General features: G+C 39.9%; 1 protein-coding gene across 2 annotated transcripts in view; it reads right to left on the bottom strand.

Moving 5' to 3' along the window:
* Positions 1-18327, bottom strand: part of MAP2K4 (mitogen-activated protein kinase kinase 4) — a 117586-nt gene that overhangs the window by 45793 nt on the left and 53466 nt on the right. For both annotated transcript variants that reach the window (XM_036268014.1, XM_036268015.1), the window contains one exon: positions 9557-9731. In XM_036268014.1, the coding sequence (XP_036123907.1) occupies positions 9557-9731 (175 nt within the window). The remainder of the gene's footprint in view (positions 1-9556; positions 9732-18327) is intronic.

Genomic DNA, 18327 nt, shown 5'->3' with positions numbered 1-18327 from the left:
GCCACACATTCAGTTACTTGGAATTCTGTATGGACTATGCTACAATGATAGAAAGTTAACAATTACCATAGGACAAGCTAAGAAGTTTAAGTTAGAAATTGTCCTCTTGTCCTCTCCTACCTCATGAACAAAACACAGCAATGCCCACTTTGGAAACAGTCAATCATACAGAAATACTAAGAAGCTGTTGCAAGCTGCTTTCTTCCTTTCTGTGCAAAATGGCAACTAGAAGTCGCTGGTAGACTTAAATGTTGACAGCTTATACTGACCTCAAAGACTGACACCTTGTTGTAATGAAAAGGGACTGGGGGGACTATTGAAACAAAATCTACTGAAGAACTGGGGCTGGGGGTAGGAAGGGCAGGGAAAGAAGCAAAGAGGATGGGTGAAAATAGGCAGTATATACACTCAAGGAAACTGGTTTGACCCCTTCGTACTGAGCCAGTCTAATTGCATTAGTATCATTTTTTTGTTTCTCTTCCTTTCCTAAATTTATTTTCATGGGAAAGGAGAGACAGGGAGAAGGATAAAGGGAACAAATATAATGATGACCCAATCGCTATTATGAGGTAAGGCTAAGATGGCTCAACTGTAGCAACGAGGAAAGAAAGAAAGGCTGATGACACGGTGGCTAAGGGACCAGCTATAGAGTAAGCATAATAAGAAAAGCCCATAGAGTAGTTTCTCAGAAGCAGGTCACCAAGGACATTCTGCTTAGGGGCTAAATAATCACCTTGTGGATTCTGATAGTAATCCTTGCCACTCACCCTGATTCACAGTTAACCCTTACATCTCCATGTTAAGGTTCTCAAAGATACTCAGTTGCTACAGAAGCCAGGCACACACCAAAGCACAGGGGCTTGCCCTGAAATGACCACAGTCTGTCTGTCTGTCTGTCTGTCTGTCTGTCTGTGTCCTGATGTGAGAACTCCTGCCTCTCACCAATTAGAGCTTTCCTTTCTACCAACTCAAGCTATAAGGAAAGGTTAAGCAGGTGGCAAGCTCTATCTCTTGAACAATGTGTACATGGAGAAGGGCCAGAGTCACCTGTTCCCATTCCTGCTTAGAGAAGGAGAAAATTAGGTCATCATATACTTGAATGACTCAGAGTAAAGAAAGACTGATGACAAGTCACGTATGTTCTTAATTAAAAACAGTGGTTCCACAGTGTGTATGACAGATGTTAGTTCCTGAGATTTAAGCAAAAAAGATGCAGGCAAAAAAGATACAAGTCATCTGCAAACATGTCAAGAATCAAGAACTGAAGAGTCCAGGACCTGACTTCAGAAAGACAGCCTTGAAAACAGCAACACAGTCAAATATACTCACAAAATGTCTGTCATTTCTTACTGATACTCCTTTTCGTATTTTGAAAAGAGAATATATGGGGGAATAAAATGTGGGCAAAGAGGAAATGGGAAAACTAATGTGGAAGGGCAGGACCACTAGCCCTAGAGGATAAGGCCTCTAAATTCTCACATGACAAATCCTTGTCAGTTCTTAATAGGGCTCAAGTAAGATAGGTGACTCATATCCCTGCTGCACAGAGTCAGTGAGGAATAAGGTACAAGTGTGCAAAAGTGAGAGAGGGGTGAGTCCTGATCAGAAATTAGAACATGGACATTATGAAACCAGCAAGGTGATGGATTCACTAACTATGGGAAAACTCAATGTATGGCTTTAAAAATTATTCTAGGCATCGATTAAAACAATTTGACATGGGATAAAATAAAGCAAGCTATTAGTACTTTTGCCATTAGGAATGCAAAGTGTTATTTTCAATTTACCACCAACCTAAATCAGAACACCGGCAGGTATTTACTTTTTAGCAAAGCTTTCTGGGATCTGCTATCACATGCAGGCAGCTAAGACATCTCCGTGACTGTGGCTCCTTCCTTTACATAGCACCTCTCACCATCTAAGGTTCCAAAAGTACTTGTATTCCATATTCCAAGTAACTGTCAAATGTCTCCTCAAATGGTATGATGTCAGACCACTCACAGGACAAGAATGAAATCAAAAGCTACTTGTGTTGACCTTCTGTGCCAAGTGAACACTGATAAATATCACCTATGTGGAAATCCCAGAACTGGTACGTGGTGAACATATCACATGGGATCTTAGGGGGAACACCTCACCACAAAAAATTTTTAAAAGTGATATAGTGAAGGTTCAACAGTCTTTGCTTTAAAATCAAAAGATGAAAACAACAAGAATTATTTTAATTGATATAGTTATAACGATATTTTGAAAATGTGTCCACCTTTCAGAATCTAAAAACACCAATACTTTTCTGCCATATATACACCCTTGTTCATTAAGTATTCCTTGCTAAAGAACCCTCCTAAAGTTAGTATATGTAAATAAAATGTGAAGGGGAGTCCACTGCCAGTTAGCAGTTAACTTCCCATCAACTTATATCATTGGTGTAGGAGGTAAAAGAGCAAGGATTACACTCAGATGCCCAAGTGCGCTCTTGGATCCTAACAGACATTCTGATCCTTACAAACGGACTGCTTTCCCGGCAGAAGCGTCCAGAATTTAGTTCTAATACAAGGTTGGGAAACCCCAGAACCACTGCAGCACATCGCTTTGCGATCACCTTCCTCTGGTACAGGAAATCTTAAGCATTTTCACTGCCCTAATTTCAAAACTCAGATTCTATATCCCACAGATTCAGCAAGACTCACCCCTGCTGCACAGGTTCATTCTTAGCTGCTAAGGAGTCTTCTACATAGATCATAAACAAAAATGTCCATGGCATCTCACAATGCCATCACTAATAAGGTCCTACCAGATGGCAACATTAGCCAAAACAAACAATAAAAAAGCAAGGTATTTGGAATGCTGATCACAGGTGCAAAAATGGTTTCCATGTCAAAGAAAAACAAACAGTGCCTGTTAAATCAGTTGTCTGAAATTATGATAACACGTGCTTTTACTAAGGCAGGAAGAAAGGATACTAAGTCAACTGCAAAACCATCAAGTCTTTAGAATCAATTTAGTGAACTCTCAATTGTATGTTAGTAAAATTAATTAATTAATAGTAGTAGTACTTCCCATTCTTCTGAGGATGCTGAGGTCCAATTAATTCTTTCTATATATATCTTCTTTCATGCATCATCAGAATTTGGGAGAGCAGTGCCAAAAACATATGCAATATTACATCATGGGATGAGCTGCCCTGAGGACAAAGTTAATGGGACAGGCTTGATACATTGTGATAAAGATTGTATCATCTTCTTGCTCTTTACTTATGACATTATCCACATGTAAAGGACAATGTTAATCTTAGCATTAAAATTTTTAAGGGCCTACATACAGATCATAAATGACAGATCATTACTTCAGTACCAACAATAAAGGCAGAGGAGTAAAAATTTGATATATAACCAATTTCAGAGGTATGGCCACAAGACAACAAAGAATGATAGAATACAAAGAGTTCCAACCCCAACTACAGGGATCTGAGTGCAAAACCAAGGCTGACTAGAGGGCAACCCTGCCCCATCTCTAAAATAATGTGGCTCAATCAATCATGTATTTCTTAATTAAACCATATGTTCTAGTTAATCAAATGAGAACAGAAGACACTGGAATCAGTCTGAATTCAAAACAAGATAGCCATGGCTTCTACATGCCACAGATGATCTGGAAAAATCAAACAGAGGCACTGTGGCCTTTTTTTTTTTTTCCTATCCTTACCCGAGGACATTTTTGCATTTATCTTCAGATAGAGTGGGAGGGAAAAAGGAGGGAAGAGAGAGAAACATCAATGTGAGAAAGACACATCGACTGGTTGCCACCCACACGACCCCAACCAGGATGGAGACAAACTGCAACCAAGGTAGGTGCCTTTAGCAGGAACCGAACCCAGGATTCTCTGGTCCACAGGCTGACACTCTAACCACAGAGCCAAACTGGCCAGCGCTACTGTGGCCTTTCAAACCTCAACAACATTGCCTAACAAAGCACTCTGTACTAGCAGAAAAAAGCTTCTTCAAGTTAAGACTGCTCCTATCAAATATCCTTCTAGTGCTTTCAGAACAATGTTCAAGACCAGTGGTTAAAGACAAAAATGAACCTTCTCCAATAATGCTCACACTCCTCACCAAAATTACTCAGTCATGGAACTCGTGACAGAAGTGGCAGGGAAAACAAGCCCTACTTTCCCGCTCTCTGCCTTCCCATACTTGCAGTACCATCTGCACCAAGGTGGCCTTCCAAGTGAGCAGATGAAACCCCACACTGTGCAGGGAAGGGCTGAACTGGGGGTGGGATGCTGATACTGTCAGATGCAGGGCTCTGATACTTCCCAGCAGGCCTAGGGGTTAATGGAGGTCTCGATTCCAGGTCAAGGACACTGAAGTCAAGATCCAAACACCAAAGAGAAGCAGGAATGCAGGAATCAAGGTCAGGTTACCTGTCCAGGATCAGGAACACTTCAATCAATGCAATAGGAGAGTTGGAAGAGTAGAGAAAAAACACTGAGTTATGAAGAAATGAGACAAGTTAGACAGATCACCAAGAAAGGGAAAACACTTGAAACCCTTAAATACAAGGTCGCATCACAAATTCAGTCCAATTCAGTCCGGCCTACAAACCTCACCTCAAACAGCCAATCTGTTTTTCTGATTAACCCAGGTAACTTCGCAAATAAAAGACTAAAAGCTCATCATACTGATCAATGGTGACAGTCTTCAACATAACACCTTCCTAACCCCACATACTGTCCAATAGTAGTTCCATTCTCCAATGAGATGACAGCTTTATTCCAGCATCACCCTTCCACATAACAATCCCATCGCCTTCCATCTTTAACGACAGCCATTTCATTCCCTCGTGTTCCCTCTCATTTTCATTCTTTTCTACTCTTCTGTTTCTTCTCTCATAGGCACGCACGCCTTCAGGAAATCAGCGTGGACATGAGTGTTAGGCGACATCAGGGAAGCCGGCAGTCTAGGCAAGCAGGATTTGCACTGCGGCAGGGCCCAGTGGGGGCGCACAGTCGGGCCTGAGTGCTCAGAATCACTCCTCCCTGCCAGCGATGTGTGTGTCACTCCACTCAGTTCCAGCCCACGGGCCTGAACTAGACACTCAGCTACTGTCTAGTTCTTTACTCCTGTGTCCCAAGATTACTCTGACATCTTGATTCTGATCGTCTGTGGACCTAACTCTCCTGGGTGTCTCTAATCCTAGCTCAGAAACCTGATCTGAGCACTTGTTCAAATGTTTGTTCTGAATCCTTGGCTTTTTTATGGTTAATCTGCCGAGAGCTAACCAGGCACCTACTTTACTCTCAGAGGACGGTGGCTGAACATGTCGAATGTCTTCATTCAGCGGTCATGCCAGTGGTTACCATGCAAAATGGGCATCACGTGTTATTCACAGAGGATGCTGATCAAAGTCTGAAAGTCCCCAGCCAGAGCTAAAGGCTGTCCCCTGGAGCACTAGAAGGCCCTGTGGTGACAACAGCTTTGCCCGCAGCAGCCCTGTGACTCAGTTAGTCATTCAGGCTGAGTTAGACAAACTAGTCGTATCCCCACCACTCACAGAAGAGAAGAGGAAGGCTGTTTTCCCAGTGTGCAGTAACAACTGAAGGGTTAAATTTTTCCACATCTTTCATCCTAACACTGAACCCCACTAGCAGCTTGGGGGCTATCCTCAGGTCAAAAAAGTATTTTAAGTATAACTCGACTAAAAATGTTACCTTACTGAATCTGACTTATTATATCTTTTTTTTATCCTCACCCGAGTACTTTTTTTTTTTTTTTTTTTTTTTGCATTTATCTTCATATAGAATGGGAGGAAGAGAGCAAGAGAAACATCAATGTGAAAGAGACACATCGAGTGATTGCCACCCACACGGCCCCCGGGGCCGGGGACAAACTGCAACCGAGGTGCGTGCCCTTAGCGGGAACTGAACCCGGAACTCTATGGTCGGCAGTCCGACACTCCAACCGCTGAGCCAAACCAGCCGGGGTTGATTTATTATATCTTAACTGATTTTTACATTTAGTCTTCAAGGTAATTATTTCTGGTAACTAATAGGTTAGCTTTTCGAACATTTCTTGTATTTGGCAAAATAAACTTGGGGAAGGGCTCACTCAGAACTAAAAATGAGAAATAATAATTACTTCACTATCAGGCTACTACCACAGTTCATTTTTGTACAGATACTGCAAGTAAGTCTTAAGGATGATTTCCAGGATAAGCTTAATATCTAATAAAGTAATCCTTCTAAAGTCCCAAAGTGCACATTAAAACACTTGTACATCCCGCCAGTGTGGCTCAGTGGTTGAGTATTGACCCATGCACCAAGAGGTCGCCGGTTCAATTCCCAGTCAGGGCACATGCCCAGGTTGTGGGCTCAAGCCCGATCCCCAGTGGGGGGCCTGCCGGAGGCAGCCAATCAATGTTCTCTCTCATCGATGTTTCTATCTCGTTTTCCCTCTCCCTTCCTCTCTAAAAATCAAAAAAGAAAAAAAATTTTTTTAAACACTAGTACAGAGCTACTTCCAGTATTTCTCATTTCACCAAAAGCAATGGAAAACCCACAGGACTGTAAACCATGGTCTCATAGTTCAGTTAGATCTCCACAGTCTCGATTTCAGAGCTAAGGACAGTGGGTGCTCAGTGACTCACTTCCTACATGTACAGTGTCAAATCTAACTCCTCAACCAAACATTGCTTCTATGTATTTGTACTTCTCAGTCTGGTTTGTGTGCCTAAGTAATGAGGGAACACACTGTCTTAGGTGTGATGAAAGGCTGAGCTTTTTCAAAGAGTCCAACAATAAATATATTTTATAATAGCTGGCATATGTGTCATCAAATTTGTATCAAGTACACCCCATCACTACATTGATTAATATGTCATATCACCACCCTCCTCATGCTAAACTATCACACTTGCTCAAGAATTCCAGGTGATAAACCAAGGTAGATGTATCAAGTAGTGGGTATAAATGTGACCATTACCAGTCTGTAAATCCCAAGACTGCCTTAGAAGTATTTTTTAAGAGCTGGGATTTTAAAATATATTTTTATTAATTGTTAGAGAGAGACAAAGGGAGAGGGAGAGTGTTGTGCAAAGTGCTGAGGTCCCAGAAAACCGGAGGTCTGGCTGTGAGAGACATGGTTTATCAGGACTTACATGCATACCAGTGGCAGCCAACCAGAGAAGTTCACCGCCACACCAGCTGCCACCAGTAAAGTTGAACCGCTAAGTCCCCGGGCCACACATGGGGAGGCAGGCTGGTGCTATTATTTCACCACCACCCAGACTTTCCAAACACAAGGTTTTGTAGAGCACAGGAAAAAAAAAAAAAAAACAGGCATGCAGGGGGAGGTGGGTGGGCCTGTGTAAGATCAAAATCGCTAGCTGTTTTCTTGACTGAGGAGCCGGCCAGGCTCCCAACGTCTTACAGTCCACTTACTGATGACCTTCATTGTCTTTCCACAGGGTGGGAGGGGTAACTGGAGATTGGGAAGGGGCCCATGTTCCCATTTGCCATACAGAAAGAGAAAGAGAAACATCGATGTGAGAAACATCGGTCAGGCTGTCTCCTGCACACCCCCCACCAGGGATCAAATCCGAACCCCACGGATGTCCCCTGACCAGGAATCAAAGCCAGCAACCTTTTGGTGCACGAGATGATGCCCCACCAAATGAACCACAGTGGTCAGGGCAAGAGTTGGGATTTTTAACAGCATCCCAACAGACACTCTCAAAATACAAATGACAGACAATTTCCTATTCTCACTTTTAAATTCCTTCAAAACTTGAGTAAGCACTATACAGTTCCAAATGTTATCAAATTAAGAAAAACGTTTTAAACATCAAAATGAAGTACCTTCTTTATTTACCTTTAAAACCTATTAACCTGGGCTAAGCCAGTCCAATTACTAAAACAGACCACGATGTGGATTAACATCATGAAGCACACAGCACAAATGGAAAACAGCAGGATTATTCAAAAGCACCTTCCCTAGTACTTAGCTAGAACTTAGTTATATAGGTTAAATTTCGCTAAGACCCAGCTAAGTAAAAGTGGATGACATGACACATAACAAATGGTAATGCAACACTCATCAAAATAGTCTAAATACAATGACTTTCTTTCCACTAACTACAGTGGCAAAAAAAAAAAAAAAATCAAGAGAAATAATTCACATTTTAAGAAAAACAACATTTTATTTCAACAAAAAACCCAGAGCAAAGGTCTCAGCGTCTTCACCTTTACAGGTCTACGGGTTACATCCAAAATGTCAGACATGTATGCATCTTCTGAGAGAAATGTCTATAGTTCTCATCACACTGCGTAAGAATATGACCAAAAACAAGATTAAGAACCCACAGAATCATAAAATTTTTCCCACCATTAATTTCTCAGTAGTTTTATATGATCCAGCAAAGAGAAATGTTCAAAAATGAAAGAGGCTAAAATAGTGACAATTTTGCTCAAAATAAACTTCAACATAGGTAGCCTTTTATATTAATATAATATAAATCCACTCCCTAAAATCAAGTAAGAAACTGAGGCTCCTTCTCTCATCAAGCCACTTTGATAAACTCTCAAAATAGGGAATTAACAGGAAGATGGTTAGTTTAGACATTCTGCAAACCCATCCTCAATTCCTGCAAACTGGGACATTATTTACCACTCTAAGAATTTTAAGTCCAATGACAATATATCCATATCTTATTTTTTTTCTTTTTTCTCCTTAAATTGCCCTCCACCCCAATTTTCAATTTTCGTAAAATATCTTACACAGAACAAATATTTATTAAACATCTGAACAAACAAATGAGCAAATTATAATTACATGGGCCTACGAAGAGTTGGCCAGAAACTGTCAATTCATTACAGGTACCAACATAAGCCTGCCAAGTACAGTCTATGGGCCAATCTCCATTTCTAGCCATTCTTGATTTTTTTTAAATTAACATATTAAGTGGCATGACACTCACAGTAAGGACAGAATGTGACAGCATTATCACAAGGTATGCATTTCAATACAACTTTCAAGCCAGGGAACAGGGCAGTACTGAGTGGAGATGAAATAAACAAACAGAAGCCGAGCCGGTCAGGACCGAGTAAGGTTGAGGTTAGTGGCAACAGCATGTGTGTGGTTTCCAGGAAACCTTCAGTAAGACTGCTGTTAGCCCTAGCCCCGCACCTTGCCCAACCCAGTGTGCTGCCTCTTCTTCCAGCTCCCCGCCTGGCTCAGCGCAGCACTGCCCTGCTCCCAGGGGTGCAGCCGCCCAGCCTGAACTCACCTTGGCAGTGGAAGGGCCTGAAGTTTAAAACATGTTAGTGCATCATGCCAAAAGTGCAGCAAACATGCATACTTTATATACTCATGGTTCTAAAGAGATAGAAAACGTGTCACCAATAAGACAAGCTCTATACAAAACACCCTCAAAGAATTCGAAGAAACAATTTTATAAAAACCCATATTTACAAAAGTAAGAACAAAACAGCAATATTACTACACCAAGAAATTGCACCTAATGGATTAAAGTACCAAAAATAATTATGGGCTTCACCTACTTTAACTGCCATTATTTGTCCACTCGGTTTGTGGACCATTTTGTTGACAGAACCATAAGCTCCTCGTCCAATTTCTCCCAGGTCTTTCAAGTCCTCTGCAGTGAAATCCCAGTGCTGTTCAGGGGAGATCTTCAGTTTTCCTGACGATTCGATGCTGTGTGTTCTCAGTCTCTCTCTGTTAAAATATTGGGAAGCAATGTCCACATTTTAAATAGGTTTTGACTTTTTTATTTTAGCTAGCAGCAATCAATGTGTGGGAAAGTTGTCTTCTCATAATTTACTAAAGCATTCTGACCTCCAGAATTTGGGAGTTTTTTTGCTTGTTTCATCTTGATTTTTTACACACTAAGAAAGGTCAAAATTTAGGTGCTCAATAAACATAGCTTTAATGATAGTCATAAAACCAATTTCCATTTATTGAAGACTAATTCTACAAACCAGTTTTCATTTCCAAATATAAGATCTTTTTTAAAGTTTACAAATGCATGATCAAATGCAGAAGCCCGGGAGCTATAAACCCCATTTCCAAAAAGTTCTTATCCTATCTTACCCAACATTATTTACTCCAGGTCCTCAAACGCTGGTACCGTTATTCACGAACTGTGCTGCACACTAGAATCATCTGGTGAGATTTTTAAAAATCTCATAGCAATTAAATCAGAATATCTTGGGTCATGAGGCAGAAAACAGTATTTTTAAAAATCCCCAGGTGATTCTTGTCAAGTTCAGGAACTAGCACCTCAGTGTACTGCCCTTTCGTGTTAATGCCGTAACACTGTGTGTGTGTGCGTGTGTGTGTGTGTGTGTGTGTGTGTGTGTGTCAGGGGAGGGGGAATAATTAAATGAATAATCTGCTAGCTCTAAGATGAAAAATTATGTGCTATTCAAATCTTAAACTTTTAGCCCTTATTCAACAGATGAAGCACTGGAATGAAAACACATGATTCATGGACAATAGTGCTCACTTGTTAACAGATTTTTCATTAAATAAAAACATCACCCTAAAATCCCAACTTGGAGATCAATGTATTAACTTCTAAACATGCTTTAAAAAAACAACAAATCCAGTAAAAAATATAGTATCAAAACCATTAGTCTCTCTCTCTCTCTCTCTCTCTCTCTCTCACACACACACACACACACACACACAACCAATGTGTAGGAATAAACTGTATCAAACTAGAATGAAACATACATACATAAAAACATTCCACTGAATATCATCTACATTTTTTCAATTTCATATTAAATGATTAGATTCTTTTAAAATCTAATCAGGTCATACAAGCAATTGTTTACATGCTTGGTTATTTCTTTTTCTTCTTCTAAAATTTATTAATGTTTCTCAGATTTGGAGGGTTTTTCTGTAGCTATTTTTAAGGTTCTCAGAACATTTAGAATTTTAAAAGTGCTCCAGAATAACCATCTACATTAGTATTAATAATAACAAAGATTCAGTACAACCTTCCAGTTATAAAATAAGTCCTGGGATGTAACATACAGTATGGTGACTATAGTTAATAATATAATATTATATATCTGAAAGTGGCTAAGAGTGTAGATCTTTAAAGTTCCCATCACACACAAATTTGTAACTGTGTGTGGTGATGGATATTAACTAGATTTAATGTGGTGATCTTTTCACAATATACACAAATATTCTATCATTAAGTCAATTATAGCACAATATAATACTGTCAATTATACAATAAAAATAATGTCAATTATACCACAATAAATAAAACCTCTTCCAGGTGAAAAAAACAATAATAATAGCCACGATTCAAGATTACAATTCAAAGATTAATACACTTTGTCTAAATAACAACTTAGTGAACTAGCATTCCTAATGTCAGATTCTCAAATCATAATATTAATATGTCATAATACCAGCTTTCATTCATACAAGTTTTCAGTTCACAAAATACTTTCTCCGATGTTATTCATACTCTAGAATCAAGAGTCGTAGAAGCCTGGAAATCAGTGGCTTAAGTGATTCGTCAGGGACAGATGTGAAACCTGAACTAAGGTTTTAAGATGGAAATCAGACCCAGGCAAATACATTAAGCCCAGAGACTAATTTTCTCGGTAATCTTTTTCATCAAGCCAGGAAATATTCTAACATCAAGAAGTTCCACATATAATGATTATTGTTCTATGATCAATGACAAGTAAACACTATCTCCATGTGCAGTGTAATCACTGATGAAATATACACAGTACTAGCCTGCGGCTGAGGGAGCTAACAAAAGGTAACTAAAGTTATGTGTGTATTGGAAGCAGCACTTCTGAAGTATTCAAGAGGCTGTGGCAGAGGCTCTACAGTAGTACTCAGCTCCACCTTCCTGGTGCTCACATCTCTGTGCAGGCTCCTCTCTGAGCACAGTCCAGTAGAAGAAAGTTCACAGAAAAATGAGTAAAATTCTCCTTTGGATTTAGAGGTTTTTAAAATGAAAACAAGTTTCAGTAGTTTTTGTTGTAATAAGACTTGTAATTAGACTATAAGATAACACACATTCCAGTTAAAAAATCAGCTACACACTAACATTTTTAATGCCTAAGATCACAAATCTGAATTAAATAGTGTAGCTCTTAGACAGTATTTCAAATAGTATGCATTTTGGGATACACGTTAACATCAGGGACACTGTTTAGATACAGACTGATGCACCATAAAAATATTTTCTTCTATATAAAGGTAAGTAGAATTTTAGTGGCAATTATGAACTTGAAATCTATGGACACCAACACTAAGGATTAAAATCTAAAAAAGAAAAGAGAAACAACCTTATTTAATGATTTGAATCAAATTTGAAAAATCAATTCATGGACATACTACATCTTACCACCATATTTACTGATTAATATAAATAGACTAGGTGTATCTCCCATGGGTTAATATCTTTATGTTCCTTTTCAAAATATTACATTCCCTAGCTGTATAGCTGGATGCCATATGAATGACTAGAAAATATCAAAGATTTTAAGGGTTACCTCTCCCAATGGGGTGGGGGACCTTTTTTTCTGCCAACGGCCATTTGGATATTTATAACATCATTCACAGGCCATACAAAATTATCAACTTAAAAATTAGCCTGCTATATTTGGTCAGGCTAATTTGGTGAGGCGTGTGATGTTACCTGGTAATGATTTCACAGGCCAGACATTCCTCACCGCTGGAAGGGAACACTTATTCCCCTGTATCTCATCTTTACATACGGTGGAATCTGGTCTCTCATCTGAGCCCTTTACTCAATGATCAGTGAATATGGGAGAAGAAACTGAACATGATTTAATTCTTCTCTTTCAAAGCTAGCCTGCCTATAGAGAGTATATGTATTCTATGGTTGTCTCTCTGAGAGGCTGCCACTCGGGGAGGGAGTAAGCCCAACTATTCAAGGGCAGAGGGAGCTAGCAAACTATCCTGGTCTCAAATGTAAAGTCAAATTTCCAATTTTATAAAGAACAGTATGAAACTTATATCCATTCAGCTCCTGCATCTCTCTCAATTGGTTCCAAACACAAACTGAAAGGAGGCTTTTTCATTATTTACTACACTTCCACATAATCAAGACCCAAAATTTTTGAAAGTTTTAACAAGCAATGGATAGAAATAATATGCAATTCCTAGGGTTCAAAGAGACTAAAACATTTTCAATGGGACCTAAGATCTTCCAGGCTCCAGAGTTTCAGAGCCATGTAATAGGCCCTATAACCAGTTCCTCCGAACCCCCTTGCAGAAGTGTAGCGAAGAATATGAGACAAATACTTTTGGTGAAACTGAGTTATACCTGTACCCTAAAAAAATTTTTTAATCCTCACCCGAGGATATTTTTCTGTTTATCACCAGATGGAGTGGGAGGGACAGAGAGAGAGAGAGAGAGAAACATCGATGTGAGAGGGACATGTTGACTGGTTGCCTCCCACATGACCCGACCAAGGCCAAGATGAACCGCAAGAGAGGTACATGCCCTGGACCAGAATCAAAGCTGCGACTCATTGGTCCTCGGGCCAACGCTCTAACCGCTGAGCCAAACCAGCCAGGGCTATACCTGTAGTTTTCAAGTGCTGGTTTATTCCCTTCTGGAAAAAGTTCACCAAGAGTCTCAAGGGCAATCTACTAATTATAACTTCTGTCCTATACAGGAAACCTAGGGAAGAAGATATGAATAGTAGAAAACTCACTTGTTGAGAAGATAGGGAATGTAAAAATCAGCATCATTGGTGATTTGCCCCTTCTTGCTGATAGATATTTACCTATGGTTGTACTCTTAAAGAGAAAAAAGGTTCCCCAACTTCTCTTTGGGATACCACTTTCTTAAGAACAGGAACTATTTTTTATCAGAATAATTCCTAAATATCCCTCATTTCTTTTCATAATTTCTTATGCATAATTTTATACAGATTACCCTTACCTGCCTTCAATGAACACTCCATAGGGTCCCAATTCCAAACCCCTGATCATCAGCCTGGGAAACTCAGCCAAGAGCCCCTGTGCAATGACTACCAGCTGCTACCCAATAGCCATGCTCTTCTTCTTCTTAATGGGATCTTTTTTTATTCAGGGCAGCAATACACCCAACTGCTACGCTTCCTAACTGCTATGGACTGAACTGTGTACCCCTGAATTCATGTCAAAGCCCTAACCCCCAATATGATAGTATTGAGGACAGGACCTATAAGGAGGTAAGTAAGATTAAATGAGGTCATAAAGGTAGATTTTATCTGATAGGATCCATGTCCTTATATGTAGAGACCTGAGAGCTGCTAAACAGCAGTCTCTCCCCCACCCTCACCTGCACCAAGAAGAAATCATGTAAGCACACAGCAAGATGGCCAAGAGAAGAGATGTCAGAATGAAACCTTGTCAGCACCTTGATCCTCCCAGCCCCCAAAACTTTGAGAAATACATTTCTGTTATTTAAACAACCCAGTCTGTGGTATTTTGTTATGGTAACCCGAGAAGACTAAGACACTAAACTTCCTTGCAGCTAGAGGCAGCAACGTGAATGTGGTACTTAAAATGAGCTGGCTTGGCTAGAAGAAGGTTCTTTGTATCCTTTGCCCTTTCTCTTTCTTGTTGCCTGATGACTGGAATTCCAGCCACCTCAAGGCCCTTGAGAATGGAAATCAGTTACTGAGAATGAAGGAGCAGAAAAGTAAAGCACTTTAGACTGATGGCCATGAAGCCAACCCTCAGCCTGCCCATCTCCAGATGCATCTACAGAAAAAAGAAACTGCCTTGTTTAAGACGTTATTTGTCCTTATCATTGTGTTAGAGGCAAAACCGCACCAGAATGTTACTGGTGACTGGACCTTGGTTCAGCAACATCAATACAAGAAAAAATTCAGTCAAGACTCAAATACAAGCAAAAGTTTATTTAAAAAGTCACAGAGGTAGAAAAAATGAACTGTGGAAGAAGTGAGCCAGGAGGGCTGCGTGGGCTTAGGAAACAAGTTACAGAGGCAAAAGTAGACCCCCAGGAGCTTAGGAAAAAGAAAGCAATGAGATTATGCCTGGGGAAAGGAAAGGGGGAAAGGTGTGGGTATGCCAGAGAGAGAGAGAGAGAGCAAGCGAGCGAGCGCAGGCGAGAGCGATCGCGAGCGCACCCTGGGAGAGAAGGAGGTGGGGGAAAGCATGGGAGAGAAAGAAAGAATGAATGAATGCGGGTCCTCCATCCTGAGTTTTTATCCACTCTCTAAAGGCAGGGATCTTAGTGGAGGTCCCAGGGTAGGATCTCAATAGAATATTCATCAGCTTTCCAAGTGTGTCCTTTTAGGTTCATGATCATTACTGATTGGTTGTCATGGGGGAGGGGGTCAATAGTCATCACAGTTGATCCTGATCATCCCACCTGGCCTTACTGCTTTTCTGGGCCTGGAGCTGAACCACACCTGGGCCCTATGGGACCAAAACCTCACTGACTTGACTGTTTAATACTTAAGGGCATGGTCATGCAAGGGATTGTATGGGAGTCATAAGAGGCTATTCTTCGGCCCTTGTTCCTCCTCTAAGGGAGTCTGCACGACTAGCAACACATTAGGGAGGAAAGGTCAAGACATCTAAACCACATGACCAGGGATATGCTAGGGGAGGAAAGGTCCCCCTGGGAGCCAGGTCCTTGTTTTCCCAGTTTTGTATGTTGCTAGGTACCCTGGGCTTTCTGCCCTGGTGACATTCCCACCCTGCTCATACCTGTCTAACTTCCTACTACAATTGTTGTTGTTTACATGCAAACAAACTTACTTCTAATCAATGCAGCCCCTAACAATATTTCATTTCCCAGTGATTCCACAGAAGGAAGCACTACCCCACACACTGAGCAGCTAATGGTGAGGTGAGCAGGAACTGGCAGTAGTTCAGTCACCATGATGATGGGAAACTGCTATGAACATTTCATAGCTGGAGGCCAATGATGCTAAACATCTTCAAATCCCACAACCATGGGGCAAAAGTAGGTTTACAGTTGTAAGTACGTGAAACAGAGTTTATTCTTGCATTATAATTTATTAATTACTGTATTATTTTTCATATGAACCACTGTAAAGCTACTTTTGCCCCACCCTATATACTATACATACTTGAAATCTAGGACCTTTTTGAACCCCGTACAGTGCTTAAATTGTAGCTTGTATGAATTATAATCAAGCAGCTTAATTTAATTCCAATTTATGCTTTAAACTTTGTCTCATTCTATTTCCTTATGTATATTCTAAATACCTGCCAATAATAATATAGACTGTTAAAGTCTAATTGTAGTTGAATGTGATTCTTTCTGCGAAGCTATTTAAGCCTAAGTGTACATGTCAACATGGGTGGCACTTAATGCACAAAATACTTTGTTAAAGAAATTTTCATTCCCATGGCTTCCTGACTTCTCAATCTGGTGTTCAGGACAGACACAGTCACAGACAACAGAATGTGATTAGAAAGGAAACAGAGTCCATCCAGTCTTGTCCTTCAGGAAACTCTGCCTGAAAATCCTGGACGAGACATAGTGCTCCTGCTCTGTATCCACGTATACTGAAATCAAGAAACATCCAGTCTTCAGCAAATTCCTGATCGACAGTCCCAGTAACTTTTTAAAAGTACAGTATACTAGTTTGGTACTGCTTATACCCTGAGTTGAATCCACTTCTAACCACTTTTGTTTAATTCTTCTAGTGATTATCTCTATAAATCTAAAGCAGAGGTTTCATTTTTAAGGTGCACAGATGAGGATATAGGCATTAGGCTAGAATCCTTCAAATTACAGAATGAAGAGGGTTTTCCCTGCAGCTCCAGCATCCACACTGGAATCCCATGTCTACTATCTGATTCTTCGCCATGGGCATATATCACTTCTTAAACATCTCCATATATACCCGAATATGCTAAATGAAACTTCCCAGAGATACAAGCAGAGATATCTACTACTGTTACTATGGCTTGCAAATGTGCACAAATAAGAACACAGCACAGACCTGTGCTCAGGCCAACGGTCTGGGAGTATGTGTCCTCCCATAATGACTCAAAGGTTCTTAAACTCACAGTTCCATATACCACTATACATCTTCTACATTGCCACTCCTCCATTTATTTACAAAATCTACTTATTTTGAATCATATATATATATATATATATATATATATATGTATGTATATTTACTGTTGTCATTATCTAGTCATGAGTCTAACCCCTCAAAAGTCTGAACTTTATTTTGGTGCCAATTATCTTTCATTAAATTCCAAATTCACTTTGTTGCTTTTGGCCAGTGGGACTTGAGATATTGAGAAAAACAGGAAGTGTTAAACTCTACTCTTCATCCCTTCCTGTCAATATTTTAGTACTTTTTTCCTGTGAAATCTAGTACTACACCTATCCTGCTGGTTATATTTGAATCATAGAGGCTATCTTTTATCATTTTTAACTATGCTTGTACCATCCTGTCCTTAAAAAGTGAATTTAATACCCTCCCTAACAGGTCAACAAATCTATTGCCAAGAACACATTCTTCATAGGTTTCCAAAGGAAATTATTCTTAACATAGAATGTGGTCTAAAAAGCCAAAACCAAGCCTTCAATGCCATATGCAGTAGGCTAAATTGTGTCCTAACAAAAGATAGGTCATCTGGTACCTCAGAAGGTGAGCTTATCTTTACAGACATAATTAAAATAAAAGTCTCAAGAAAATATCACTGTAGATTAGAGTAGGCTCTAAATACAATGATAAATATCCTTATAATACAAGTGACAGAGAAGGAGAAGACTGACCACACAGAGACAGGGAAGAAGGCTAAAAGAGACTGGAGGCAGCAACTAGAATTCTGCTACCACAACTCAAGCAATGTCAAGAGCTACCAGAGCTGAAAGAAAGGAAGGTCCTCCTCTAGTGCCTTCGAAAGAAGCAGGGCCCTGTCAACACCTTGTTTTCGGTTTTCTGGCCTTCAGATGTCTGTTGTTTAAGCCATCATGTCTGTGGTAATTTGTTGGCAGCCCTAGGAATCCAATATACCATCTATACCACGAGTCACCAAAATTTTTCTGTAAAGAGACAAATAGTAAATATTTTAGGCTTTGCCAGTCATACAGCCTTTGTTGCATCTATATAACCAACTGGGTGCGACTATGTTCCAATAAAACTCTATTTACAAAAACTAGCAGCTGGCCACATTTGGTTCCTGAGCTACAGATCACATGATCTAAATAACATTGCCATGATATATCATCTAAATGATCTAAATTATATCCACTCATTTTTCATCTTTTCTCTTTCAAATTTATAATCAT

This window comes from Molossus molossus, unplaced genomic scaffold, assembly GCF_014108415.1.
Source record: "Molossus molossus isolate mMolMol1 unplaced genomic scaffold, mMolMol1.p scaffold_m16_p_19, whole genome shotgun sequence".
Lineage (NCBI taxonomy): Eukaryota > Metazoa > Chordata > Mammalia > Chiroptera > Molossidae > Molossus > Molossus molossus.
This window is presented reverse-complemented; position numbering and strand designations above follow the sequence as displayed.